Genomic DNA, 23,941 nt, shown 5'->3' on the forward strand with positions numbered 1-23,941 from the left:
AAGGCTGGTAGCAATTTTTACAGATAGAAAACAATACAGATTAAATTAATGAATGTATTAATATAACAAAAATAATAATGTGCTTGGATTGCAATTAATTTATGGTGTTGTCCTGATTTTCTCTGCAGAGTGGTCACTAAATAAGTGAAATAATAACATCTGTGGTAAACCAGGCTTTGTACACATCCATTATTTCTAGTTTGTTAATATAGTAAAAAGGTTGATGACTTTTGCCTTGATTGCTATGCTGTTGGGTTTTTTTGGTTATTCCCTCTGACAAGAACCACCTGATACACCTAATGATTTTTCTTGCCAAATTCAAGACATGAGAAGAGTAACATGTACTTGGAGCCAAGGAAGAGACACCTATCTTTATGGACGTCACTCACCAAAATACACCTTGTCTGAAGAGTAAGTCTGCTCATTGTTATATTAACTCTGGCCTGTGCAGTACAGAACAGTCAGGTTCTTTCTGTCCTTTAAAATCTGTGGAAATGTTTTTTTATCTTTGTTGCAATCAGCTGCCTGCCACTTTCCAGCTCACTGATCAGCTTAGTTAACAAAGTTTGAGCAGTGCAAGAACCTATAACAAAGTTGCTGATCTGTCAGACCAGCTTCTGCTTACTAAAGCATGTTATAATCATTCTTTTGGGTTAACTTGTTTGGATATCTTTCAGTAGGTATGTAGAAACCCTACAATCAGGATATACATAACTTAAAAGTATAACATAATTATTTATTGGGTAACACACACAACAGATAACTAGAATTTAATCAGCTGGCAGGCTGAGTATTAGTGTGTTCACAGTCCATTGATACTAATGCTGAGTCAAACTGATGATTCCCAGCTAGCCCCCAGTTAGCCTGATTAGCCTCCCTAGTTCTTTTTTGTTAGGATTTTATAATTTTCCATGCTGGTGTTTTCCTTCTTGAGCTACTGACAATCCTACTTCTGTCTATCATTTCAGCTGCTTTTTTTTTTTTTAATCTCTAGATTTTTTCCACAGCTCTATTTTAGCAGTCTGAGTCAAGGTTACATAGCTGTGGCATATCAGACCTGGGTCTTGGCTCCTTGCGACAGAGGCATCTAAATGGAGAGAAGGGCTTTTTACAGCAGGGCCTGCAGAGAAAGGGGAACTCATAAAACAGGACAGATGCCTCATCGTCACAACAAACTTTCATCAAAAGATCTCAGCAGAAGGCAAGTCATTATTGTATATACCTTCATGGTCTCTGCATCATTCACTTCCATTAAGATGTTATGATGGTGATTTAAAAATGGAAGGTTAGAAGATGTATTGAAATTACTGCTTCATTTAAAAGCATAACAGTAGACACGTGAATGGTTTAATTCTTGGCAAATCAAGTGCATGCACACTGTGCTGTGTCCAAGTGTAGGTTGTGCACAGATTTACTTGAGAAGTAGAAAAAAAAAATGCAGTATGGTCTTCTCTCTCAGCCTTCAGACAATGGAGTAAGGAAACATGGTTGGTCACGTTTAGCTGAAGTGCAGTTTGACAGAGAATAGGGAAGTAAGAGAACAGGCTGATGCTATTTGATGGAGACATCCCAGAGAAACTTTTCCTCCCTTTATGTTACTCTCCTTTGAGTTATAGTGAATTTGAAAGTTTGTTTTCTTTATGAGTGCTGAACACCACACTATCTTTACAACTTAGAAAAACATTTTCTTTTCCACGGTGTTTAATCACATCATATGTACTTGTATAGTTTAAAAGCTTTACTGCTAGAGAAAATTCCAAGCGAGCTGTTTTGCCACTACCAAAATAAAACTTTCTAGCTGTGCATTTCAAAAAAGGCCTGTTTATTTAAAAAGGTTATCCTGAAGGTATCCTAAATCAAGAGTTACATGTCTAAGGAACTCTGATACAGAAGTCAGTCAAAAAAGTCAGACATGAAACATTTTAAATTTCAACATGCTGCAGTTCCTCATGCCAGAGGACAACTGTAACAAGGCACAATTTCCTACATCTGAGCTGCTGTCACTGGGGCTTGACTGCAGTAATTTAGCCCAGGGAGTAAGTGCAGGGGTGTGTGGGGGTGGGGGTGACTGTAGCCAGTAGTGCCTTCTTGATGGTGGGGCAAGACACTTTGGCCTGGTGGGAGTTCCCACCTTAGCTCTGGCAGAGGCAGCTCCCTTGGTCTTTTCCTGGGGAAATTTAAAATTTTAAAATAAAAATAGTGTACAAACTATGAAACTATTTTTATAAGACATCTTACAAAGCATTTTTGTCAAAAATATATTTTACATTAAAAATGTTTATTTGGAAAGCTTCAGGTTGTTCTAGTTAATTAGTAGCTTACAAATATAAATAAAATTCCAACCCATTTCTAGTGCTGAGAGGTACATATGAGACCAGAACAACTTTAAGAACAACTTAAAGAAATTTAAGTACATTTTATTAACAATGCATCCCTTTGATAAGATTACGCTTCAGGAGGCTTTTAATGCCCATAGAGATGAACTGCACACACTATACAAAAAAAAAAACCCCACAAAAAAAGAAATCAAGGCAGGCAATACCATTTTGGTACAAGCCTCTGTTTAAATTATACACAGCTCAATGCAATATTCTTATGGAAAATATATAAATACTTTTTCTATGTTACAGGTATACAATATAAATCAATTTCAATGTCTGTTCAGTGACCTACAACCACTAGAACCTCCAAATATGTAGCAGCGTGTTACTAAATAAAAAAAAAAGACCACAAGGGACAGGGAGAATAAGGCTTGAGATTTTCCTTGATCCCTTCCCTCCTCAGAATGATTCATTTACATCATCTCTCGTAATGCAGTTTTAGGGATGCTGACAGCCCAGTATTGGAACAATTTTTCAATTAAATCTAGAAGGCATCTGCCTTCCCCCCCCAAGACATTGCATCTTGTGCTAAAACGCCCTATTCAGTGGCAAAATGGCATGTTACGCTTTTTGGCATAAATTACATTTCTCCAATGAAATAGTAATATTCATAGTTCATAGAAATGAACTGCTTACAAAGCAGTTCAAGCAAAATGTGCAATTTCTGCATGCTGTGGCATTGCTATCCATCCATGTTACAAAAATAGTCCAAAGAAAATCCATGTTCTTTACTGAACATACAAATCTGTTGAAAATAAAACAATCCAGGGAACCAGAATCAGGAGTTAAACAAAAACCAAGGCGATGGGGGGCTTCTAGTGAAATAGAAACATGGTTTCTAGCATGTTCCCAAAGGTCTTTTACAGTTCTTAGATTTTACTCTCACATAGTATACCTTTAACAAGTACATGATAATAGAAGTGTAACTGGAAAAAAAAAAAGTTATGGGACTTGCTTTCAACTGGCTCCACAGCAAAGCCCCGAATAACAGGACTTCTGTGCAGCCCTGCCAGGAGGCGAGCAGAAACCTCAGAGATGCTCCAAAGCCTGGCAAGAATTCTTCCACTGCGATTGCTTAGCTTGAGCTCACAAGGTAACACCCAGCTTCCTGAAGTCCAAAAAGCCAAATACCAAGACCAGGACATAGACTAAGAAGAAGCAACAACTCTCATCTCTCACTAGACTTTGATTATTACCTATTTCTCAAATAGCTACCTTTCTCTTCAGGCACCTAGTAAAGGTGCTATAGTTTTTTTTTTTCAGCTTCTCACTGCAAATTACAACTCTCTCGTTCAAGACCACTAGATATATTTTGAAATAAAATGACAAAAAGACGAGCGGTATTCTCACTGCTGCCTTTTTAAATGTTTATAAGGGCAGCTTACCTCAGTGTGCCAAGCCACTGTGCCCTAAACTACCAAATACTTTAGCACTTCATTGTGTTTTGGGAAAAAAACCACCACCACCACCACCCAATGAGAGCACATTTAGGGTACATGTCAGGTCAAATAAGAACTGTCAGATGAGGAAAAGCGACTGTTTCAAATACAACATGCCAAGGGCCCAACATACAAGTTAGGCACCTCAAAGCCTGACTATCTCCACCTCCAAGTGATGTCCATGACAGCTGGGAGCATTCAGCATCTCTGAATTTCAGACAGCTGAAAAGGTCTCTCTCTCCAAAAGGAGACTTGCAGCACCCAGCTTTGTCCTCCTCCCCACTCAGTGGAGAGAAACAGGCCCTCAGGGAAGTAATTGGGAGCCCTTTAGTTAGCTCTCTGCCCTTTGGAAAGGGCTATCTCTTTCCACTGACTGTAAAAGCAGACTAAGAAAATTACCCAGCTAATGTGGTAGTCTAAATGCGATTGGTTTCACAGCCAGCCTCTCCTTCCCACAAAGGCTTTTGCCTCAGAGCTGAGTATTTTGTATTAGCATGTTGAATCATTCAGAAGCTTTCTTTGCCACAGCAACCAAATTGTATTTATTTGTATATAGTGTAAATGAATACTATGTGCTTTACCATTTGTTTGACAGTATCACAAATAGTTACGATTGCAAAAAATACAAAGCGGGTGGTCTGTCAGCTTCCCTTGCTACCCTTTCTAGGGGAAGTAGAAGGATTCTTTGTTAGGGTTAATATAAGCACAATTTTTATTTACTACTGTTTTCTTTTGAAGTTTTGTTGTGAAGCAAATAAAACCCCAAAATAAGAACTTTGAAAGGGATATTTTTAAAAAGAAATTGATAGAATTAGAAATTCACAGTTTATAACTAGGCCAATATAAAATTCCTTCAATAACAGTATCCCTTCATTTGCCAATTAAAATGAAAGTCATGTGAGCTTAATGTGTAAATAAGTAAATTAATTCTAGAAATGTTGTATGTTATATACAGTACAGACTTTACATCCTTGATGCATACTTGTTGAAATTGACTGATGCTCATACACTTTCAGGAAAAAAAAAAGTTTTATAACTGAATTTGCAGCAATAATTCATACATCAAGTTTCTGTTGTCATGGATCCCCACACAAGCGAGTACTTCAGAACACAAGCATTTCAGGATGAGAATCTTTCAAAAAATATATTGACATCGCTTTTGCTTACTTTTTTTATAATCAGAGGCCTTCCTATGGCACTTTCTACATTAAGTGCTATGGATTAAACTGGTAACAAATGAACAAAAGTGTTTTTGTTTTTAAATACAGGTGATAAAATGTGTTTATTTTGCTTTAACTGCAGAAAAATAACATGGAGTTGTTTGATGTAACCCCATCTAGTTATTAAAACAAATCTCTTATACTCTAGCCTAACTGAGGTAGTGTTTGAAACTACTGTATGAGAGATACGCTAGCCCCATTTTTGGGAAAATGACATTATTTCCTTTGGAGTTTATACCACTATTTGGTCTACTGTGATTGACATTTTGGTTTTACAGAAGCATTTATTTCTTATGACCAGAGAAGTCCAATAGTTACTGGTGTGGTATGTTTTCAGAGCATTTCAAACATGCCTTGACACATAGATATATTATTTGTGTCACTGACCATAGAAGAGTTGAATCAGTTTCTTTTTGCTCCTTCTTTCAGTGGGATCTCATGAAAAGATAATCTCAGGAAGTAAATTTGAGATCTGCTTTACCAGAATCTGATGGTATGCAGTGCACATAAGAACTCAGTGAAGTGATAGCTGCAAAGCAGTGCTTATGTGGCAAGATGAAATTTCCAATAAGAGCAAATAAATTCTACATTTCACTAGGAATCATGTTTTACTGTTCACAGGACTACTTATTGAAATCTCCAGTAGCACAGCTAGTAAGAACAGGGTTATGAGCATCAGGATAAATTTCACTTAAGTATTAATCTGACAATTATAAAAAAATCGTAAAAGTGAATGGATAAAAATACGTTCTACCTTAGTACAGTCCAGCTGAATTATTCACCTATATCAAAAATCCCTTCTATTACAGGCATTCTAACAAAGGTGGTCATGCTACTGTATATACACATTTGCATATATTTATATTACCTTTGTATAAAGGCTTCTGAATCTTTAGATTCATGATAAAAGCGACGGGGATTCTTACTTTTTTTTTTAATCTTGCACTCATTAATTTAGAAACCTCACTAGTAACATGATAGACACAACTATTTCAGTCATTAACAGTCACTGTATCATGTAACTTTTGCAAGAAGTCTCAAATACCAACAGAAAATTATAATTACTGTTGCTTCAAAATTTGCTACTTAAGGCTTTTCACTACAATTATTAGTACTATCTGATGCTTGATCACTAATCCATTGAAAATTCATATCAAACCTTTGTTTTTATAAAAGGCTGTTTCCATGGAACTTGGAAAATGCTCATATTATGTCTTCTCACAAAAGCAACAATTATTAAATGTCTTCAATTTTAGTTTATACAATATTCATTTATCTGATACAAATCATGCTTTTTAAAGGTTTTTAGTTAAGAGTAAGACCAACATTCATGCTATATGAGCATGAGTATAGAAACTGCAAACACGTGCATATCATTCAGGGAAAACAATCTGATTTCAGCATTTTAAGTTTAAATGATTTGTTATTTTTAAAATCAAACTGTAGTGAAAATCCTTAACTGGTTCAGATAAGATACATGTACATAAGTGTAATGAAATTGGAGAGGCTGCTAATAAAATTACTTACAACTATAGCAATATTAAAATAACTTAAAGGAAACCTCAGATTCACAGAGGCTTTTCTTTCTGTTTGAAGTTACAAACCCCCAAGTAGTGTTATAAACAGTACAAAAACCAACAGAGAAGGGCTAACGTTAATCCCCATGATTACAGCATGGCTCCCCATTGCTGGCAACGGAATGCACCCTCATCTCTCTGATTCCTGGTATCCAGGGGCTAAAAAGCAAGGCATCATTCTGCTTCTCTGGAACAGAACTGGAAGTCAACCATAAAAGATGTCTCTGCGTGTTGCCCTTTTTTTTTTTTTATTTATGGTAAAAAATGAAATGAAAACTTGTGGAGGTGTTCAGTGCTCGGCTCTTGCATATACTGGTAATTACTATTATTAAAACTATGGTAATGTTTAATAACTCCCCAAAGGGCTCAAAAGACTGGGGCAGTAATTGGTTAAGGAAGAAAAAGTTTTCAGTTCAGTCTTCGGGTACCAGTTAGCTTCTGGAACAGTCTAGAAAATGATGCTCCAAAGCTTTTTATCTAGTCAATCGGAGGTTGTCTGAGGATTTCAGAAAGTCTGTATGCAATGTACTGCACAAGACAGGGGTCAGGATTCAGCTGATGTATCGATTACTGGCTGTTTTGTTGATGTTGCTAAAATAGCCTCTGCTTCTTCATGCATCTAAAAGAAAAAGATAGATGAAGTATTAATGTTGTCAGAGATTTTACTAGAAAGACATCATAAAATGGTTTCCTTTAAGACATAACTGAAAGCATTCAGAACATAAAACCTGCACCCAGCTGGCACATTTTGGTGCATTCAATGCATCTGAACTCTCCACTTACTTGTAAGAACTGTACATCTTGAAATAGCTCCTGAATGAACCTTCGAGATGGAAGTCGAAATGTACAATGTGCTAACAAGTAGGACACCTCAGAGTAAAGGCATATGTCATCAAATGCTTGGGGATATTTCTCCTTAATTCTGATCAACAGGAAAAACAAAATTTTAGAAGTCTTGAACAGATTTCCATCATATTTTTAAAAACTGTTCAATTAAATTTTGATTGTCATCATTAACAAAGTAGAACTCTTCAGTAATAGGCATTATACGTTCTGGATCTGATGAAGCAAGAAAAATCAGAACAGACAGCATTATTTTGTACCAAACTGGAAGAAATCCATATTAATGAGATGAAACAATATATAATTTGAAAGTTGTACAGAATCTCTGAGATCACCTAGTCTTAAAATAATAGATGTAGAAAGAGAACAGTATATCAAAGAATATGCATCCACATGTACAGCAGTAATAAAAAATATGAAAAGCTAACTAAATTACCTGTAAGCATTTTTAAAACTGAGTATGTCTGTATTTTCTTTTAGCAGTCATATGTCAGTTTCCAACATCACTAGCCCAGATCATCCCCAGTAACCCACAATAATACCTGCTTGACAATTTTTTGAGAAGTCAGAAATAAGGTGAATCACTATCTCAGAGATCTTAGAAAACACATACAACTAAATGTTGCTAAAACATCTGAAATGTATTTAACTTACGTCAGGAGTCCAGTTTCATGGCCCTTAGTTCCTACTGAACTACTCAAATTGATTACTAAACGTAAGACTTCTTTCCGCAGAAGTATTCTGCACACTGGTGTATCATCTGGGATTGATTTTACTCCTGGAAAAACGAATTCAACAGTATGGAGCTTAAGCAGAATAGTCTTTGATTGTGCTAATCTTATGCCACCTAAGTCTGTTTTAGCATTACACACACACACATGAGTACATATTTATGTACGTATTCTGAACTACCAACAAATATTCCCATTAAAATTAAAACAAAAATATTATTTTCATGAATTTTAACATGGAAATATTTAAAAAAGGTAAACTAGCATTTCATAAATGCTGTGTGACATTTCGAAAAATCTGTGAGATTCAATTACAGTGCTGTCTTTATCACTAAATCATGTTGCAAACTGGGTGATTACCTGCTCTGTTTGTATCAGATACTGGTGAAGTTAGCAATCAGCTACCTTCATAAGAAATTATGATAATTCAAAATGTAAAACACAAGCCTAAAAAAGAAATGTCTTTCTCTTTACAGAAATTCAGTAATTTTTTTTAAAAGATTTCTTTTTTTTTTTTTTTTAAACTAACAACACTGGGGGGGGAAGGCAATCAATTTGATTGTAATGTCAGATACAGAGCTGCATTTACATTACCTGCAAAAATGCCATATAGCTAAAGCAGAACAGTTTGGAAGTATGCCTTCTGCCATAGTCATTGATAATGCAACTACCTTCCTGGATAATGATTAGGGCATCCAAAGAGGGTTTTTTTGTTGTTGATTGGTTGGTTGTTTTTTTTTTTTTTTTAAATAAAGAGCATTATTTTGTTTCAGTATATATAAATAAAATATTATTTTTCCACAATACCTAGAAAATAAGAGTTACAGTCTCTAATAATCATAAGGCTTTCAAACTTACCTAGTACAAGCTCTGTACTCTTGGTGCTGCTAGCTGAACCATGGGATACTGCATCACTACAGCTTGAAATTCCAGAAAATTTGGAGGAATGCACATCTAAGTGATTGTGTATGGTCTGCCCACACCAGTCAGTATATGGAATGTCTGAAAAATCTGAGAGAAACAAAGATGTTGCATCTTTGTTATTCATATGTTTCCTCATTTCAAATGCTTTTCTTATTTTTTAACAAATGCTAAGCATGCAAGACATTGATGCACTATGTATGGTAACTATCAGCATATAAAACAGCTGGAAACTAGATGTTTGATTTTGAACAAATCATACTCAAAACGTCTAAAAATAACTTTTTTTGAATCTTATAATACTCAAGTGAAAATAATCAACTCTTAAGCACTGACAGAAGCCTAAAAAACTGTAATCACATGTAGAGCTCTTATGCAAAATAGAGCATGGATATATCAATAACATAATAAAGATGCTCTTGCATACACAAGCTTTTTGTTCATACAATTACCACAGGTCTTGCAAAAAGGGCTCTGACTTCATCAACAGAAAGATGTGACAAGTAAGGTTCTTCTGGGAGGTTTCACTATCCATAGCCTTTGGCATTTTGGATGTAAAGAGATGAATGTAAAATCCAAGCTTTTAATTGTTGCGCAGTTAACAGAACCACAGAAAAACAGGTCTGGAAGGGACTTCTGGAGATCACCTAGTTCAACCCCTTGCTCAAAGAAGGGCTCACTTCAAAATGAGATCAAGTTACACTGCGAAGAGTTTTTCCCCTTATGTTTAACTGGAATTTCCATTCCTACAGCACGTGTCCGTGGTCTCCCATCCTTCGGCTGTGTGCCTCTGACAAGAGCCTGGCTCTGCCTCACCTGTAATCCCCTCATGCTAATTAAAGACTACAATTGGGATTTTATTTGCCATCTCTTCTTGATACTGAACTTGAGCTCAAACTCAGCTCTCTTGGCCATTCCTCACATTTTGTGCATCCTCACATTTTGTGCATCATCCCCCTTGCCAACAGTACTCTTTATGTGTTACTACCTGAATGCATAACACTGTTGTAAAATGGTAAGGATTCCTACTAAGCAGAAATTGGAATTTCCATTATGGGAATCTTTTTATTATAGACATTGTAAAAAGGCACATAACTGCAAGCTCTGCAGAGGAGGTTAGGAAGAAAATCATTCTGAATCTGATCTGAATCTCAAAATATGAAGAAAGAAGACTAAATCTCAGAAGTTACAGCTCAACTTCAACAGACTCCTCAATCAGATTTCCTTTGTTTTGTTTTATGGTACAGACTTGCTTTGAAGTCAGACTTTTCATTAGTTTGGTTGCAAACCTCAGTTTTCAGGACATCAATTTGTAAGTACTAAATAAGGTTTTGAATTTTATATTTTGATAAGCTTTTAGAAATATTTAACTACTAACACCACTAGAAACAGAAAAGATGGAAACGACCATAGAAACACCATTGGTTACATAGTGAGCTTATTAAGGAGAATTAATTTCAAGGTCAACAGTCAGTAAGAAAAAAACCCAACAAAACAAACCACAAACACAACACCACCACAACAAAAAAACCTTACAGATTCACCAATTTTAAAGATGAACAAAATTCAATATTTTCATTCAGTTTTATCATACTTCCCCACAAGGAACACTAACCTGTACGACTATATGAAGAGTTAATTTTGTTGTTAGGCTGATAACCCATTATTTGAATGCAGACACAGTAAAGGCAGTTCTCATCTGTGTGCTCCTGTAGCCCTGTATCCTCTGTATTTTCTAAAAACTGAGAGGCATCTGAATGGCTGGTATTCATTATTTCTGTGAGACTGATCTGCTGTCGGAGCATCCGAAAAGGACTTTTGACATCACTTGTACCTGATGGAACACCTGTAGATTAGCAATTAGACATCAGAAAAAACAAAACCACACAACCAACAGTTAATAAAACATTTTTTCAATTAAATTTCCCCTTTTAAGCCTTTTAAGGCTGGGAGGAGTGTGTGTGTGAAGATCTAGAAACTTTTTTTGAATGGTTAAGCTCCCAAGATTTGTTAGCATTCGGGAAATAAACATCCCATTTTAGTCCCGGCTTATCATACATAAAACATTGCAAAGGACAGAATTCAACCTCTAAAACACACATACTATAAGAAGATATGTGGTAAATCCTGACATTATATCAACATTAGTAATACCCATGTAACATTAATATGTTACGAATTTTCATAGTATCAAACAAGATTAGTACAACAATATACCAGATGTATAAATGACATATGCACCAACGAAAACAGAAACACAATTTAAAAAACTGTAACTTAGTGCCTGTAATAGGATGAAACTAGACTCAACAATGCAGAAACAAGCAGAAGACACTTCAGTGACATGCTCTTCTCTGGGTGGAAAATACCAACAAATACAATTTTGAACAGGCGTTACTTTACACTGAAATGTAGCAAACTACAGAAACACACTTTCAGGAAAGTCGTCTTTATATATTACATTAACAACACAAAAGAAAAAAATAAATGTGATGTGTCTATTTGGATGTTCAAAGTGCTTGTAATAAGTTCAAGTTAACTAAGAAGCAAGACAACAGCTATCCTATACTACTTTAGGACCAGTATCAATGTTTCTTTTTCAGTTGTCCTACTGAAAAGATACATATTGATGCCCTACAGATTTCTGACTACTCTAGAGTAAAAAGAAAGCGCATTCCAGAACAAGCCAGGCATTACAGAGCACTTGCAATTTTCTTGTACCATGTTCCATCACCTCCGCTGATCAACTGTCACAGAAACATCACAGAAAGACAAAATTTACTTTCTGAAATACACATCTAACACCTTTATTGGTTCCTGTAAATTCACATGTAATCAAAGGGGAGTAAAAATATAACAGCTCAATATATATGTGGCATACATATTTTCTTAGCTTAAATTTTGTTACTTTCTTTAATGCAGTATCACTACCAGTCTTCAATTAACATTAGCTCATATTATAATCAAAGATACGCAGACTTTCCTTCTTAGTTTATTAGAGCTGGATCAAGCTTTGAAGCAACGCCACATTATCTTGAACTACGTAAAACAGGGAATAGCCCGCTATCCTGAATCCAGAACACAGCTCTTGAAAATTAACAGCTAAAAATAACCTTTTCTGTAAAGAAAAATCAATAAATAAAACCCAACACCCCACCCCATGTACAAACAAACAATAGAAAGGTACAGGAGAGGAACAAAACCAATACCTCCTGCATCAGGTGCAAAGACCCTAGCTCCACGGTCATCAAACGGAGGTGTGGTTTTCTTCTGGAAATATGGGGTTTCCTTTACCTGGAATATTCAAGTGAAAGTTAAAATTAGCACAAGTGATAATTATATACAAAGGAAAAATAGATATTTTTAATGAGGAAATAAAATGTTGTCAATTTTTTACTTCAGGAAAAAGATCTAATTGGAGGAGGAGATTAAGAATGGGCTCCTGAGTAGTAAAGAAAAGCCAATGAGAAAAACATACATTTGTGAATTAACATTTATTAAGCAAGGCTTATGAACAGTCAGTAAACGGTAAAACATAGTGGTAACAGGCTGTAAGGAAACCAGTGACTCGGAAGTAGCTATTAATGATCTGTCCACAAAAACTCTACAACACTGGAGACTTTGAGAAAGTAGAGCAAAACCACCCAGGACATCTAAAATGTTGCCTGTAAGATGTTGCAGAGTCAAGATCTGTCTCAACTCTACAAAAAGAGTTGAGAGAAAAGAAGCGAGGCAACATAAACATGCCATAAAGACTGTGGAGGAGAGAGGAATAAAATAGTCATTTCAAAGAGGAAATAGAAGCAGGTATGATGGAAAATCTTGCCTTTGCTCTAGCTTTAGTAATTTTTTGAGATTAGTAAGAAAGGAATTTAGGTTTGAAAGGCAAAGACTAAATAAACTAAAGATAAGGAAGCCACTGATTTACCTTTGACATAGACCATGTCCTGTTTTTGATAATTAGGTAACAATATTAAACATTGTGATGCATCAGTTTGTTAGATGGGAATATGTTTTAACTAAGTAGAGAGAGGAAGGCAACTGATAAGACTCTTAAGATAATCTGTTTTAACTTAAAGAAATATATCTGTGAGGTTAAGTAAAGACAATATAATTTAATGCTATGATGATAGATATACAAATAAAGTAATATTAAATCAAGATCACGGTAGCAGAAATCATGGTAGCAGGAAGTTTACTGTGGGATTATACACATCATTTATGGTTGACCAATGAACATATCAATTAGTTGGCTAAAGAGATATTAACAAATGTCCACAGACTATGCTAATTTTAGTATAAAAGCTAGCTGTCAGCTAAAAATCTTATGACAGCATATTTATGCTATCACTGTTTAACACACTTCTAACCTAGTCTGTGTCATTATTTGCCTAATAATACAAAACAGACTAGCACTTTTCTGTAAACAGGGTTAGAAAAGTAACTCTTGTTCTCAAAAACACATTCCTTGAAAGTACCACATCCTGTTTTCCTCATTTCTGTAGATCTAATCTATTCTGACGATAATGAAACAGTTAACTACCTTTCAGTATGAAAATGCAAATGAATCCATTAAGTTATCACATACATACCTGAAATATTTCATTGATATCCACTGGGAGAGCAAGGCCAATGTAATCATCAGAGCTACCATACGTAGCATTAGAAACCATGGAGCGAACAGAGGAAGAACGCTGAAGTGTGTTTTGGTTAATAGGACTTAATAAATCTTCTTTATCTAACGAAGCATAACTTAAAGCTTTCATGAACCTGTAACATTGAAATAATAAATCACAATCTTGGTAAATCTCTCATTCTGGCACATTACAAGTAAGAAGGACTGCTGACACAAAGACTATCCTCATCTTCCCATTGTAGAACCCAGAGCTTGTTATTCTGTCAAGTTACAGCTATAGGCTTATTGCTTTTATTCTGTCTCATGTTGTATTGCATGGTTTGGCAGTTCCTCAGGTAAAAATTTGTGATTTTTTTTTTTTTCTTTTTTCTTTTAAAGTCCTGGGACAGGGACTTGAAAGAAAGCAGGATGGAACTTCTGCTTAAGGGGTTGCCAACCCTTTAAAACCACAAATTTTCTCCAATTTACCAGGCTTCGAAGATTTACAGCCCAGACACTGTCAGTAAAGATCTAGACTTTTAAATTGCTAACGCAGAGCTTGAGCCTGCTAGGTACCAGAGATGCGAGCAAGGAACATTTTTTTTTCCTGTATTCTAAAGGAGCCACCCACTGGGTCACCCAAGCATGGAAGAAGAATTTGCTCAACATGAACAAAGAACAAACTTGAACCTGTGCAGTGAGCAGAGATGACTGTGACAAGCAGCCCGAGGAACAAAGAAAGAAACAGGTTGGGAAAGGAGACAGGAGAGAGGAGGCTGGAGAACAAGTCCTCAAGTACTGATCAGAGTCCTGATGATGGAAATCTCTCATTTGGCCATCTCTCATTTTACTTCTCATTGAAGATAAAAACCTATGAATGCTTTCTGCTAATCAACCTAAGTAGATGGTCTATGCAGTGGATTAAAGCTTCCTAGTAAAAAGAGACACTCCTTAGGAACAGTAAATTTTTATTATATTACTGCAAATTATTATATATTGGAAGGTAAGTACAGTGAACATTTTATTTCTTGAGCTGGACTTTCTGCCTTAGAAATCATTTTCTATCATTTTTTTGTTTTAGATGGGCAATTAAAATGTCTTCTCATCCATAACAGCTTAACAGATTTATACTGAGATAAAAATAAATTATTATGGTTTGACCATGTGTTGTTCAAGACATTATTATGCAATGGGAATGTGCAGAACACAGATTATAGGACAGTTTTCTTGCTACTAATTCTGACCAATACTAGTTACAGTAGCAGTGAACTTGCAATAAAACTCAAGCCATACATGAAAACCCAGAGTTACCAATTGCATTATTTCATAATAAAGCATTCTATAATTACTCTCAATATAAAGATATAGGTATTAATCCTAAACATTTGTCCCTGCTTCTCTTGGAAAAGCTAACAGATCTATCATTAGTAGTGATAAACACTGATAAGTTTTCATGAAATCATGTCTGCAGGTGATGGGGCGAGAGCCACGATCAGGATTTGAGACATGCACCTTAACATTTTTGGTTGGTCTTTAAAGACAGAGATGGAAAATTTAGCCTCACAAAGTAATTTGTGCAAAGAAATAAGCTTTTCAACCTTTTGAATAAATGGAACAACTAGAAACATCACTGAAGTCAGTTTACAGCTGCTACTTGCTATGGACACCTGAATTTGTGAATGAAGCATGAATCAAAGAAAATTTTCTGAAGACTGACAGAAGAATGGCCTAAGATGACAAAAAAAGGACAGAATATTTCTTTCCAATTTATTACTTAAACAGCAGTTAAAGACAATATTTAGCTGGAAGTAGTAACATACTCCGAAATTAAAAGGACCACAATTATTTAGTGGAGACACTCAGCTGTAACCAGTAAGAAAAATACATATACTAGTTAAATCATAGTCTTTCCAATCAATTATATCAGTAACCAAGACAATCTGACAATCCTTTATAATATGTACATCTGCAATTTTTTTAACCTTCGCAGAGATACAAGCACTCCAGTCATTTCAGTTCAACGTTAAACAGATCAGCTCAAATCCTTGCATCTAACCACTGATACGAGAGATCATGAACAGCTAAGCACCAGGAATACTGTTAGTATTACACTACATTCTGAGTCTCAGGATTAAAGTCCACTGCAGCAAGGCTGCTTTGCATATCTGCATGACTGCAAGGAACGGTACAGCATGACTACAGCCACAACAGAATTCGTACTGCCACTGAAATGACACTGATTTGTTCCTGCATTAGCACAGGAAGCCAGTGACAGAGCAAGGAACAGCACTTCTGATTTCCAGGATGGTGCAGCTTAGCTACTGAATCATCCTTAATTTAATCAGCACACTCAGTCTAGTTCTAACTTAACTGAACAAAGGGAACAAATCTTATCTTTTATGGCATCTTTGCAGAATCATGTGAAAATATAAAAAAATTAATGTTGCTCTTAATCAGGAAGGAAACTAGTATTAATAAACAGGCACCATAGACACACAACTGGGTATGTGGATTGAAATTCAGGGACCGGGCATTTGCTCTTCTGTGCAGTAAGGAAGTGACTAATGTGCTGGTAACTTCTCCCCTTTCTCTCATGTGAGACAGGATATTTAGGTAAAAACAGAGATAGAAAGTGTCTTTTCCCTTTCAATAGTAATCTGAAAATCCAATCCACTAGCTAAAAGCTGATTTGAAAGGAAAAGTTTGAGAAGTAGAAGAGCTTTTAAGAGAAAGTTGTTAAGCACTGACTGCAGCTGCTGGGAACAGTGTCAATGTCAAGAGCTAGATATCTTATGTAACTATCCAATTAGTCTTCAGAAGAGCTAATATTACTCAAAAATAAAGAGGTGACACTGCAATCTAAAAATAAACACTATGAGTAAAATCTTTGCTCTGTTGTAGCTAAGCTGCCAAACTCACATTCACGTCAGTGGTACCAGTATCTCACCACCGTCCTCAGTGCCACAGTGAACAGTAATATAGCATAATGGCAGGAGTCCCTGTCCTACAACCTCACCAAGTGACACTGAGAAAATTATCTTCTGAAATACAGCTCTGACTGCACAAGCAATTTTGTGTGATTGTAATTTTAGTAATTTTAGCAGTGCAATTGCATTTAAATATTAAAAACAGGAAGCAAATCATAGAATCATAGAATCATTAAGGTTGGAAAAGACCTCTAAGATCATCGAGTCCAACCGTCAACCCAACACCACCATGCCCACTAAACCATGTCCCTAAGCGCCGCATCTACACGTCTTTTAAATACTTCCAGGGATGGGGACTCAACCACTTCCCTGGGCAGCCTGTTCCAATGTTTAACCACTCTTTCAGTAAAGAAATTTTTCCTCACGTCCAATCTAAACCTCCCCTGGCGCAACTTGAGGCCATTTCCTCTCGTCCTATCGCTAGTTACTTGGGAGAAGAGACCGACACCCACCTCGCTACAACCTCCTTTCAGGTAGTTGTAGAGTGCGATGAGGTCTCCCCTCAGCCTCCTTTTCTCCAGGCTAAACAACCCCAGTTCCCTCAGCCGCTCCTCATAAGACTTGTTCTCCAGACCCCTCACCAGCCTCGTTGCCCTTCTCTGGACACGCTCCAGCACCTCAACGTCCTTCTTGTAGTGAGGGGTCCAAAACTGAACACAGTATTCGAGGTGCGGCCTCACCAGGGCCGAGTACAGGGGCACGATCACATCCCTACTCCTGCTGGCCACGCTATTTCTGATACAGGCCAGGATGCCATTGGCCTTCTTGGCCACCTGGGCACACTGCCGGCTCATGTTCAGCCGGCTGTCGACCAATACCCCCAGGTCCTTTTCCGACAGGCAGCTTTCCAGCCACTCTTCCCCAAGCCTGTAGCGCTGCATGGGGTTGTTGTGGCCCAAGTGCAGGACCCGGCACTTGGCCTTGTTGAACCTCATACAGTTGGCCTCGGCCCATCGATCCAGCCTGTCCAGGTCCCTCTGCAGAGCCTTCCTACCCTCGAGCAGATCAACACTCCCGCCCAACTTGGTGTCGTCTGCAAACTTCCTGAGGGTGCACTCGATCCCCTCGTCCAGATCATTGATAAAGATATTGAACAAGACCGGCCCCAAAACTGAGCCCTGGGGAACACCGCTCGTGACCGGCCGCCACTGGATTTAACTCCATTCACCACAATAGAATGTAATAGAAGGAAACACTCCTTTGCCACTAACAGCAGTAAAGAGACTGAGAACAGCTATGAAAGCTGGGCTTCTCTGACAGCACTTACAAAGTTCAGACTCCTCATTAGCCTATCATTCTCCTAATATTGGTACTGCTTTCAGCAAAGTTATGAATCATCCTGCAACAACTGTCACTTTTAGATGAAGTTGGAAAAAAATATTAGAAAGATACTTTTCTTATTTAATTGCTCTTACAGCTTTGAAGTAAGAAACAAGCACATAATAATCTCTTACCGGCTTGGTGTCAGCCGAGAATCCAGGCTGCCAGACTTCATGGTAATAGTGTCAGTAAACAGCACATCCTTTGCTGGAGATGCTAGGGCTTCTGAGTGAGACAGTGAAGGATGCATTCTCTGCTGTTGTAAGCGTTTTAGTGTAGCATAGCCAAAGGCATCTCGAGAACTTGTGTAGCTAAAGTTAGAGTCAGCAAGACTTTTTATTGTAGCAAGAGAAGGAGCCTTAAGAGACTGGGCTCTTCGGGGAAGCGTATGAGAAGACCCTGGCGGTACCAGGGATACAGAGTTGGATTTTGAGAGAGGCAGGTGGTTAGACTGTGGCGTTGAACAGTGACTTGGTTTAACTGTTTTTGTGCTTACCACAGTACTCAAACTTCCACAGTCAGTATCTACGTTTGTCGAGTCCACACCTACAGTCTCCCTTGAAGGGCTAGAGCTCATTGAGCTTATGCCACTTGTTGTGGTGTCTGTATTAAAACTTAAGCTACGACTCTTGAAATGTGTTTGTGTAGTACCATCTCCTATTAGCCTTTCTCTGCTTGTGTTTTCCCGGTGAATTTCATTTCCAAGGCCTTTTGGCAGCTTCAGATCATTTTCTCCAATACTTGGGGTACTATCTGTATCTTCCATGTGCTTACTTCCGACAAAAGAAGTTTCTAATCGTAAAGTCTGGATTTTAGGAACTCTGAAAACAGGGTTGAATTCTTCCCCAGCAGGAAAGTCTATGCTACTGGAAGGTTCTGTTACAGTACGATTTCGCCTCAGGCCTGATTTACTGTCAGATGTCAGCTTTCCTCCTTTTGGATCACTGCTACTTCTATGTTTTTTATTAGGTAGAGTAAGAGAGTTTAGAATGCGATTTTTCACAAGTCTGCTAGAAGAAAAAAAAGGAAAGGGACTACGGTCTTTGTCCTTTGAAGGTCCAGGTCTGTCATAAAATATTTGTTCTGCATCTTCAGTAATATCTAGGAAGAATGTACTAGTGGAAGTACTACCAAAACGGTCATCCTCCATGATGAACATACCTGAAATTATATGAGACTTTGTCACTGAAAATGGACATTTCTTCAAAGTGTATAAACTATGTTGCAAAAAAGTAAGCAATTCTATAAAAGCTAAAATAGGAGACTATGTGTTTTACCACAATTTTAATTCAACATTTTTTCTGCAGAATAATACTGTAAATTAAGTATCTTCAGGAGTACCTGAGCTGAAGGTCTCATTGCTTCAAAAGAAAAGCCACGCTATCTTATTTCAGTGCAAATATCCAGCTACTACGATTACAACTGATGTGCTCCTTTAATGATATCTAAATATGGTATATTTCTGGATTTAAATTCCAAATATCAATAGCAAAATTAAAATGTATTAGATACACAAAAAACCCAAGAATTTAAATACAGCAATACTGTATATATATGTGTGTGTGCGCGCGTGTGTGTATACACAGAATATATATTCTAAATATTCCTTTATTCCTTTGAGGACAGACAAGTAAATGTATCTTTATACCTAAAGCATGGAGATTTCCACAGGGTATTATAGCAAGCTGCCATAACTTGACATAAAAAAAAAAAAAACAACAACAAACAACTAGTAACTTACCCTAATATTAAAATTTCTTATGTCTACACCAAATGTAAATCTAAGACACTGTTCTCTTCCCTCTCACTTGATTACATGTCTCCGAATGCATATAACTGTCCCCTGGCTTGCACTCTTCTTTCTTGCAATAGCACCTTTAAACCATTTGCCTGAACCTCATCCTGCCAAAAAGTCGGTAAGGACACCAAAATGCTGTTTTGTGGTGGGTTTTTTGTTGTTGTTGCTTGTTTGTTTGGGGTTTTTTATTGTTACTTACTTGAAGGTGTAGATTCACTTTCACTGTTATGCCTAGAACTGGTGGACTCAGAGTTCAAGCTAAGAGTACTGGGTATAGAAGAAAGTTCATTGCAGAGCTGCTCCATGTCATCAGGAACCACTGGCCAAGGCTGTCTACGACTGTGTCTCACTGCATCCCAGTTATGATGCTTCAAAATGTCACATCCTTGTTTAGTTTTGGCTATTAGACCAAGCACGTAGACACAGGTTCTGTATTTAATGTATATATAGAAAAAAAGAGCAACAATAATAGCATCTAATTTAACTAAACTTATTTCTCTCTTGAAAGGAAACAGTTTCAAAACAATTCAGCAGAAACTTCACAAAACTGCCAAAGAGCTTTTTGTTCCTGATTTTTATTTGTAAATCAACGGAAGCTTAAGAAATACACTAATACCTGAGAACAATACACTATTAAAAAATAATTATTACAAGAGCCTGATACATAAAGTAGAAAAGTACCTTTTTTTTTTAAAGGACAAACATTAATGCAGTAGCAGTATTAGGCAAAAGACCATCTATTTATGCTTTCTTTTAAAGATTCAAAAAAGATACTGAATAAAAATGATGGAATAACAAATTGATTCCAACAGAGATAAGTAGCAAATATTTTAATTGTTTTTTAAAAAAGGAAAAAAGTAGTATGCGTCTTTTTTCATAGGTTTCATTTGCTTACTGCATGTTCTTTTAGACTTCCTATACAATTCTGAGATTGTATAGGACAGATTGATTAATGATCTTTAATAACTGATTTCCAAGTAAGTGGCAAAACTATATTCACATAAATTAGGTAAGGCTATTTGAAAACCTACTGGAACTACCATCTGTAAATTTTATGTATAAATCAGATACACATACCCTCTAATGGAAAGAACCTCACAATGTTGCGCAAGTGCCATTATATCGGGAATTACATTATCCTCTTGAAGCAAATTAAGACCCCAATTTGATGATCCAATATTGCCCTGGAATAAAACAGTTTGTCAAATAAGTTTTGATTTTGATGTGATCTGCAGCACTGTCAGTGTAAAGCTTTCAACATTTTTGTTTGTTGGTGGTACAGTTTCAAGCCATATCTTCTCAAAGCAATTGGAGATTTGAGCACCCTTTTTGGCATTTCCTAGTCATGCAAATCCAAAAAAGGACTCGGCACACTATGTATAATACCTAAAACCGCTCACAGTTAACTACTAAGTATTCTTCATTTTACCAGTTCTACTACAGCCAGCAGTATGATCTTGAATTACTCATTTTACATTCTTCTTAAACAGGCATTTTATTACATACCTACAATATCTTCCAGTAATAGTCACCTTGGACAAACGTTCCAAAATAAATTTTGGGGAAGACAAGAAAGAGGCAGACGAACAGTTGAGGTGGTAAAGCAACTTTAGAAGTGTAGCTTGGATAGGCACAGACACTAGTTTTCCCCATGTTATCCCAAGTACCAGGGATGTCATGACCATCTATATTCACACGCATCAACAGTGGCAGCCAACTTTCTTCCAGAAAAACTGAATTTTGGAACACCACAGTAAATATATTAAAAATAGACTGCAGCAAGTGGAAACCACTGGTTCCATAGTAATACTGTTGCTACATGTGGCAATCTGTTCTTTTTATTTGGTTTAAAACAAAAAAACAAAAAACCCCACCAAAACCCAACAACAACCCCCCCCCCCCAAAGAAAGACAAAGCGACTATTAAAAGACTCAGAACAAAACAGGTGCAGTGAACAATTTTCATCTGAGAGTCCAGTTAAGGTACTTTCCGCTAACTTGGAAAGTCACACACATTTTATGACAAAAACCCTAAATAATGATTTTAAGGGATTTTGCTTAGTTATTTCAGAATCAAGAGTCATAACAGAACTCAAACAGCTGCAAAAAGATTGTAAATCTATTACTAACCAAGGCCCAAAGGGCTGCTTTCAGCTGCTTAACTCCTTCCCACTTATCCAGCACTGGGGAATGAACAGTGTAACTTAGATCTGTAACAACATTCTGAAGGAGAAAAACAAAAGAAAAAAAATACTCAGTTCAAAATGAAAAGGAGGAGGCCTCAGTAAAACAGGTTCTCTTGCAGTTTTAATAAAGGTAAAGTGCTAATTTAAAGTATGTACCCTAAAATAAAATAGTGGTACTTCTAGCATAACAACCATAAATTAACAGCAATGGTAATACAGGTAGAAAATTTCAACGTTACCACTGACTGCATCAGGTTAATTCAGATTTTATAAAGATAACAGATTCATCAGATTAACACGCTACAATATATGTTTTCTCTTGAACTTTTTGACTATTATATACAATTCATTACATCATCTTACAAACCCACATTAAAAGTCAATTTATTTAAGCAACTATGAATTGGCTTAGGGTTTGTTTTCTTTTTTCTAATATCCTGAAGAACTAAGATTTTATTCCCTCATCTTCATGTTTTTGTATGCGTAAAAGGATAGGCACAGTTTTACTTGTCAATATACAATTCACTCACACACAGACTGAAAAATTATTTCTATTGGCAAGTTGCTTTCCATTCTAAGTTTTTGCTAGTTGTTTTAAGAAAAATGTTGCAAGGTATTTCTCCAATATTTCAGTAGTCAGGAAGGAATTTTACATGAGACTAGATGGCAAAGATTGTCTTCACAACTTTTTGGCCCCATGTAACCTGAGACTTTCATAATCTACTTATTTTGCAATGACTGTTTAAATGCCATCTCTTTTAAAACATATTTTAAAAGGGTTACAATACTCTTTAAAATCTTTCAAGTTATAAATAGTTATTATCCTCACCTGAGACTCCAATAAATGGCAGCCTGTTTTATGGTGCACCAGTTGGCCATAAAGGTGAACTGGCAGGTAGACATGTGGTCGCTGTAATCTGGTAGAAAAAGAAATCATGTTTTCCCAGCAATTCTGAAATTTTCTTTTAAAATAAATTACACTGCAGTGTAATGCAATGAGTTACTCTTGAGTTTTTTCAGACGAAGAGGATTCTTCTGGAGAGTTTACCTTTGGTTGCTCCGACGAACATAGTTATCACCATCAACGGGTTTGCGATAAGTTGTAAGTGCTTCGTTAAGTTGTTCTTCAATCAATTCAACATACTTTAAGTTATATTCCTAAAAGACGACAAAAGTTGACAAAATACATTTAGGTGGTTAATGTTTTTATAGTATGGTACTTAATAAGGAAGAAACAATTGAAGTGCTCTTTAAGGTTGTTTAGCCTGGAGAAAAGGAGGCTGAGGGGAGACCTCATCGCACTCTACAACTACCTGAAAGGAGGTTGTAGCGAGGTGGGTGTCGGTCTCTTCTCCCAAGTAACTAGCGATAGGACGAGAGGAAATGGCCTCAAGTTGCGCCAGGGGAGGTTTAGATTGGACGTGAGGAAAAATTTCTTTACTGCAAGAGTGGTTAAACATTGGAACAGGCTGCCCAGGGAAGTGGTTGAGTCCCCATCCCTGGAGGTATTTAAAAGACGTGTAGATGCGGCGCTTAGGGACATGGTTTAGTGGGCATGGTGGTGTTGGGTTGACGGTTGGACTCGATGATCTTAGAGGTCTTTTCCAACCTTAATGATTCTATGATTCTAAGGAAGGCTGAATTTCTTTATGATTTGAAGGTGAGGCTCACCAAAATTACTGCACTTCATACATGCAATGAGTTTGCAGAGAGTCGACAACCGATTCCAAAATTATTTCAGTGAATTTGTAAAAAAAAGGAAGGAAAGAAGGAAATACTTCACATCTGACTAACCCGAATAATCTCAACAGACCACCACACATTTCAGTATTCCTAGAGAAGTAACAGCTTATAAGTTAGTAAAAAAATTGCCTAAGAGCCAACAGGAATGAGACCAAGCACTTAGAATCATAGAATCATTGAG

The 23,941-nt window shown here is 36.7% G+C and overlaps 1 protein-coding gene across 1 annotated transcript in view; it reads right to left on the reverse strand.

Moving 5' to 3' along the window:
* Positions 1 to 6,537: 6,537 nt before the first annotated feature.
* Positions 6,538 to 23,941, reverse strand: part of LOC143171932 (rapamycin-insensitive companion of mTOR) — a 91,978-nt gene continuing 74,574 nt past the window's right edge. The window contains exons 25-37 of the mRNA XM_076361114.1: positions 23,066 to 23,175; positions 22,847 to 22,934; positions 21,962 to 22,054; positions 20,910 to 21,016; positions 20,032 to 20,261; positions 18,169 to 19,195; positions 13,705 to 13,882; positions 12,322 to 12,406; positions 10,728 to 10,958; positions 9,050 to 9,202; positions 8,115 to 8,238; positions 7,401 to 7,539; positions 6,538 to 7,236 (exon numbers count right to left, since the gene is read on the reverse strand). Of these exons, the coding sequence (XP_076217229.1) occupies positions 7,162 to 7,236; positions 7,401 to 7,539; positions 8,115 to 8,238; positions 9,050 to 9,202; positions 10,728 to 10,958; positions 12,322 to 12,406; positions 13,705 to 13,882; positions 18,169 to 19,195; positions 20,032 to 20,261; positions 20,910 to 21,016; positions 21,962 to 22,054; positions 22,847 to 22,934; positions 23,066 to 23,175 (2,640 nt within the window). The 3' untranslated portion in view covers positions 6,538 to 7,161. The remainder of the gene's footprint in view (positions 7,237 to 7,400; positions 7,540 to 8,114; positions 8,239 to 9,049; positions 9,203 to 10,727; positions 10,959 to 12,321; positions 12,407 to 13,704; positions 13,883 to 18,168; positions 19,196 to 20,031; positions 20,262 to 20,909; positions 21,017 to 21,961; positions 22,055 to 22,846; positions 22,935 to 23,065; positions 23,176 to 23,941) is intronic.

The sequence above is a fragment of the Aptenodytes patagonicus genome, chromosome W (genome assembly GCF_965638725.1).
Source record: "Aptenodytes patagonicus chromosome W, bAptPat1.pri.cur, whole genome shotgun sequence".
Lineage (NCBI taxonomy): Eukaryota > Metazoa > Chordata > Aves > Sphenisciformes > Spheniscidae > Aptenodytes > Aptenodytes patagonicus.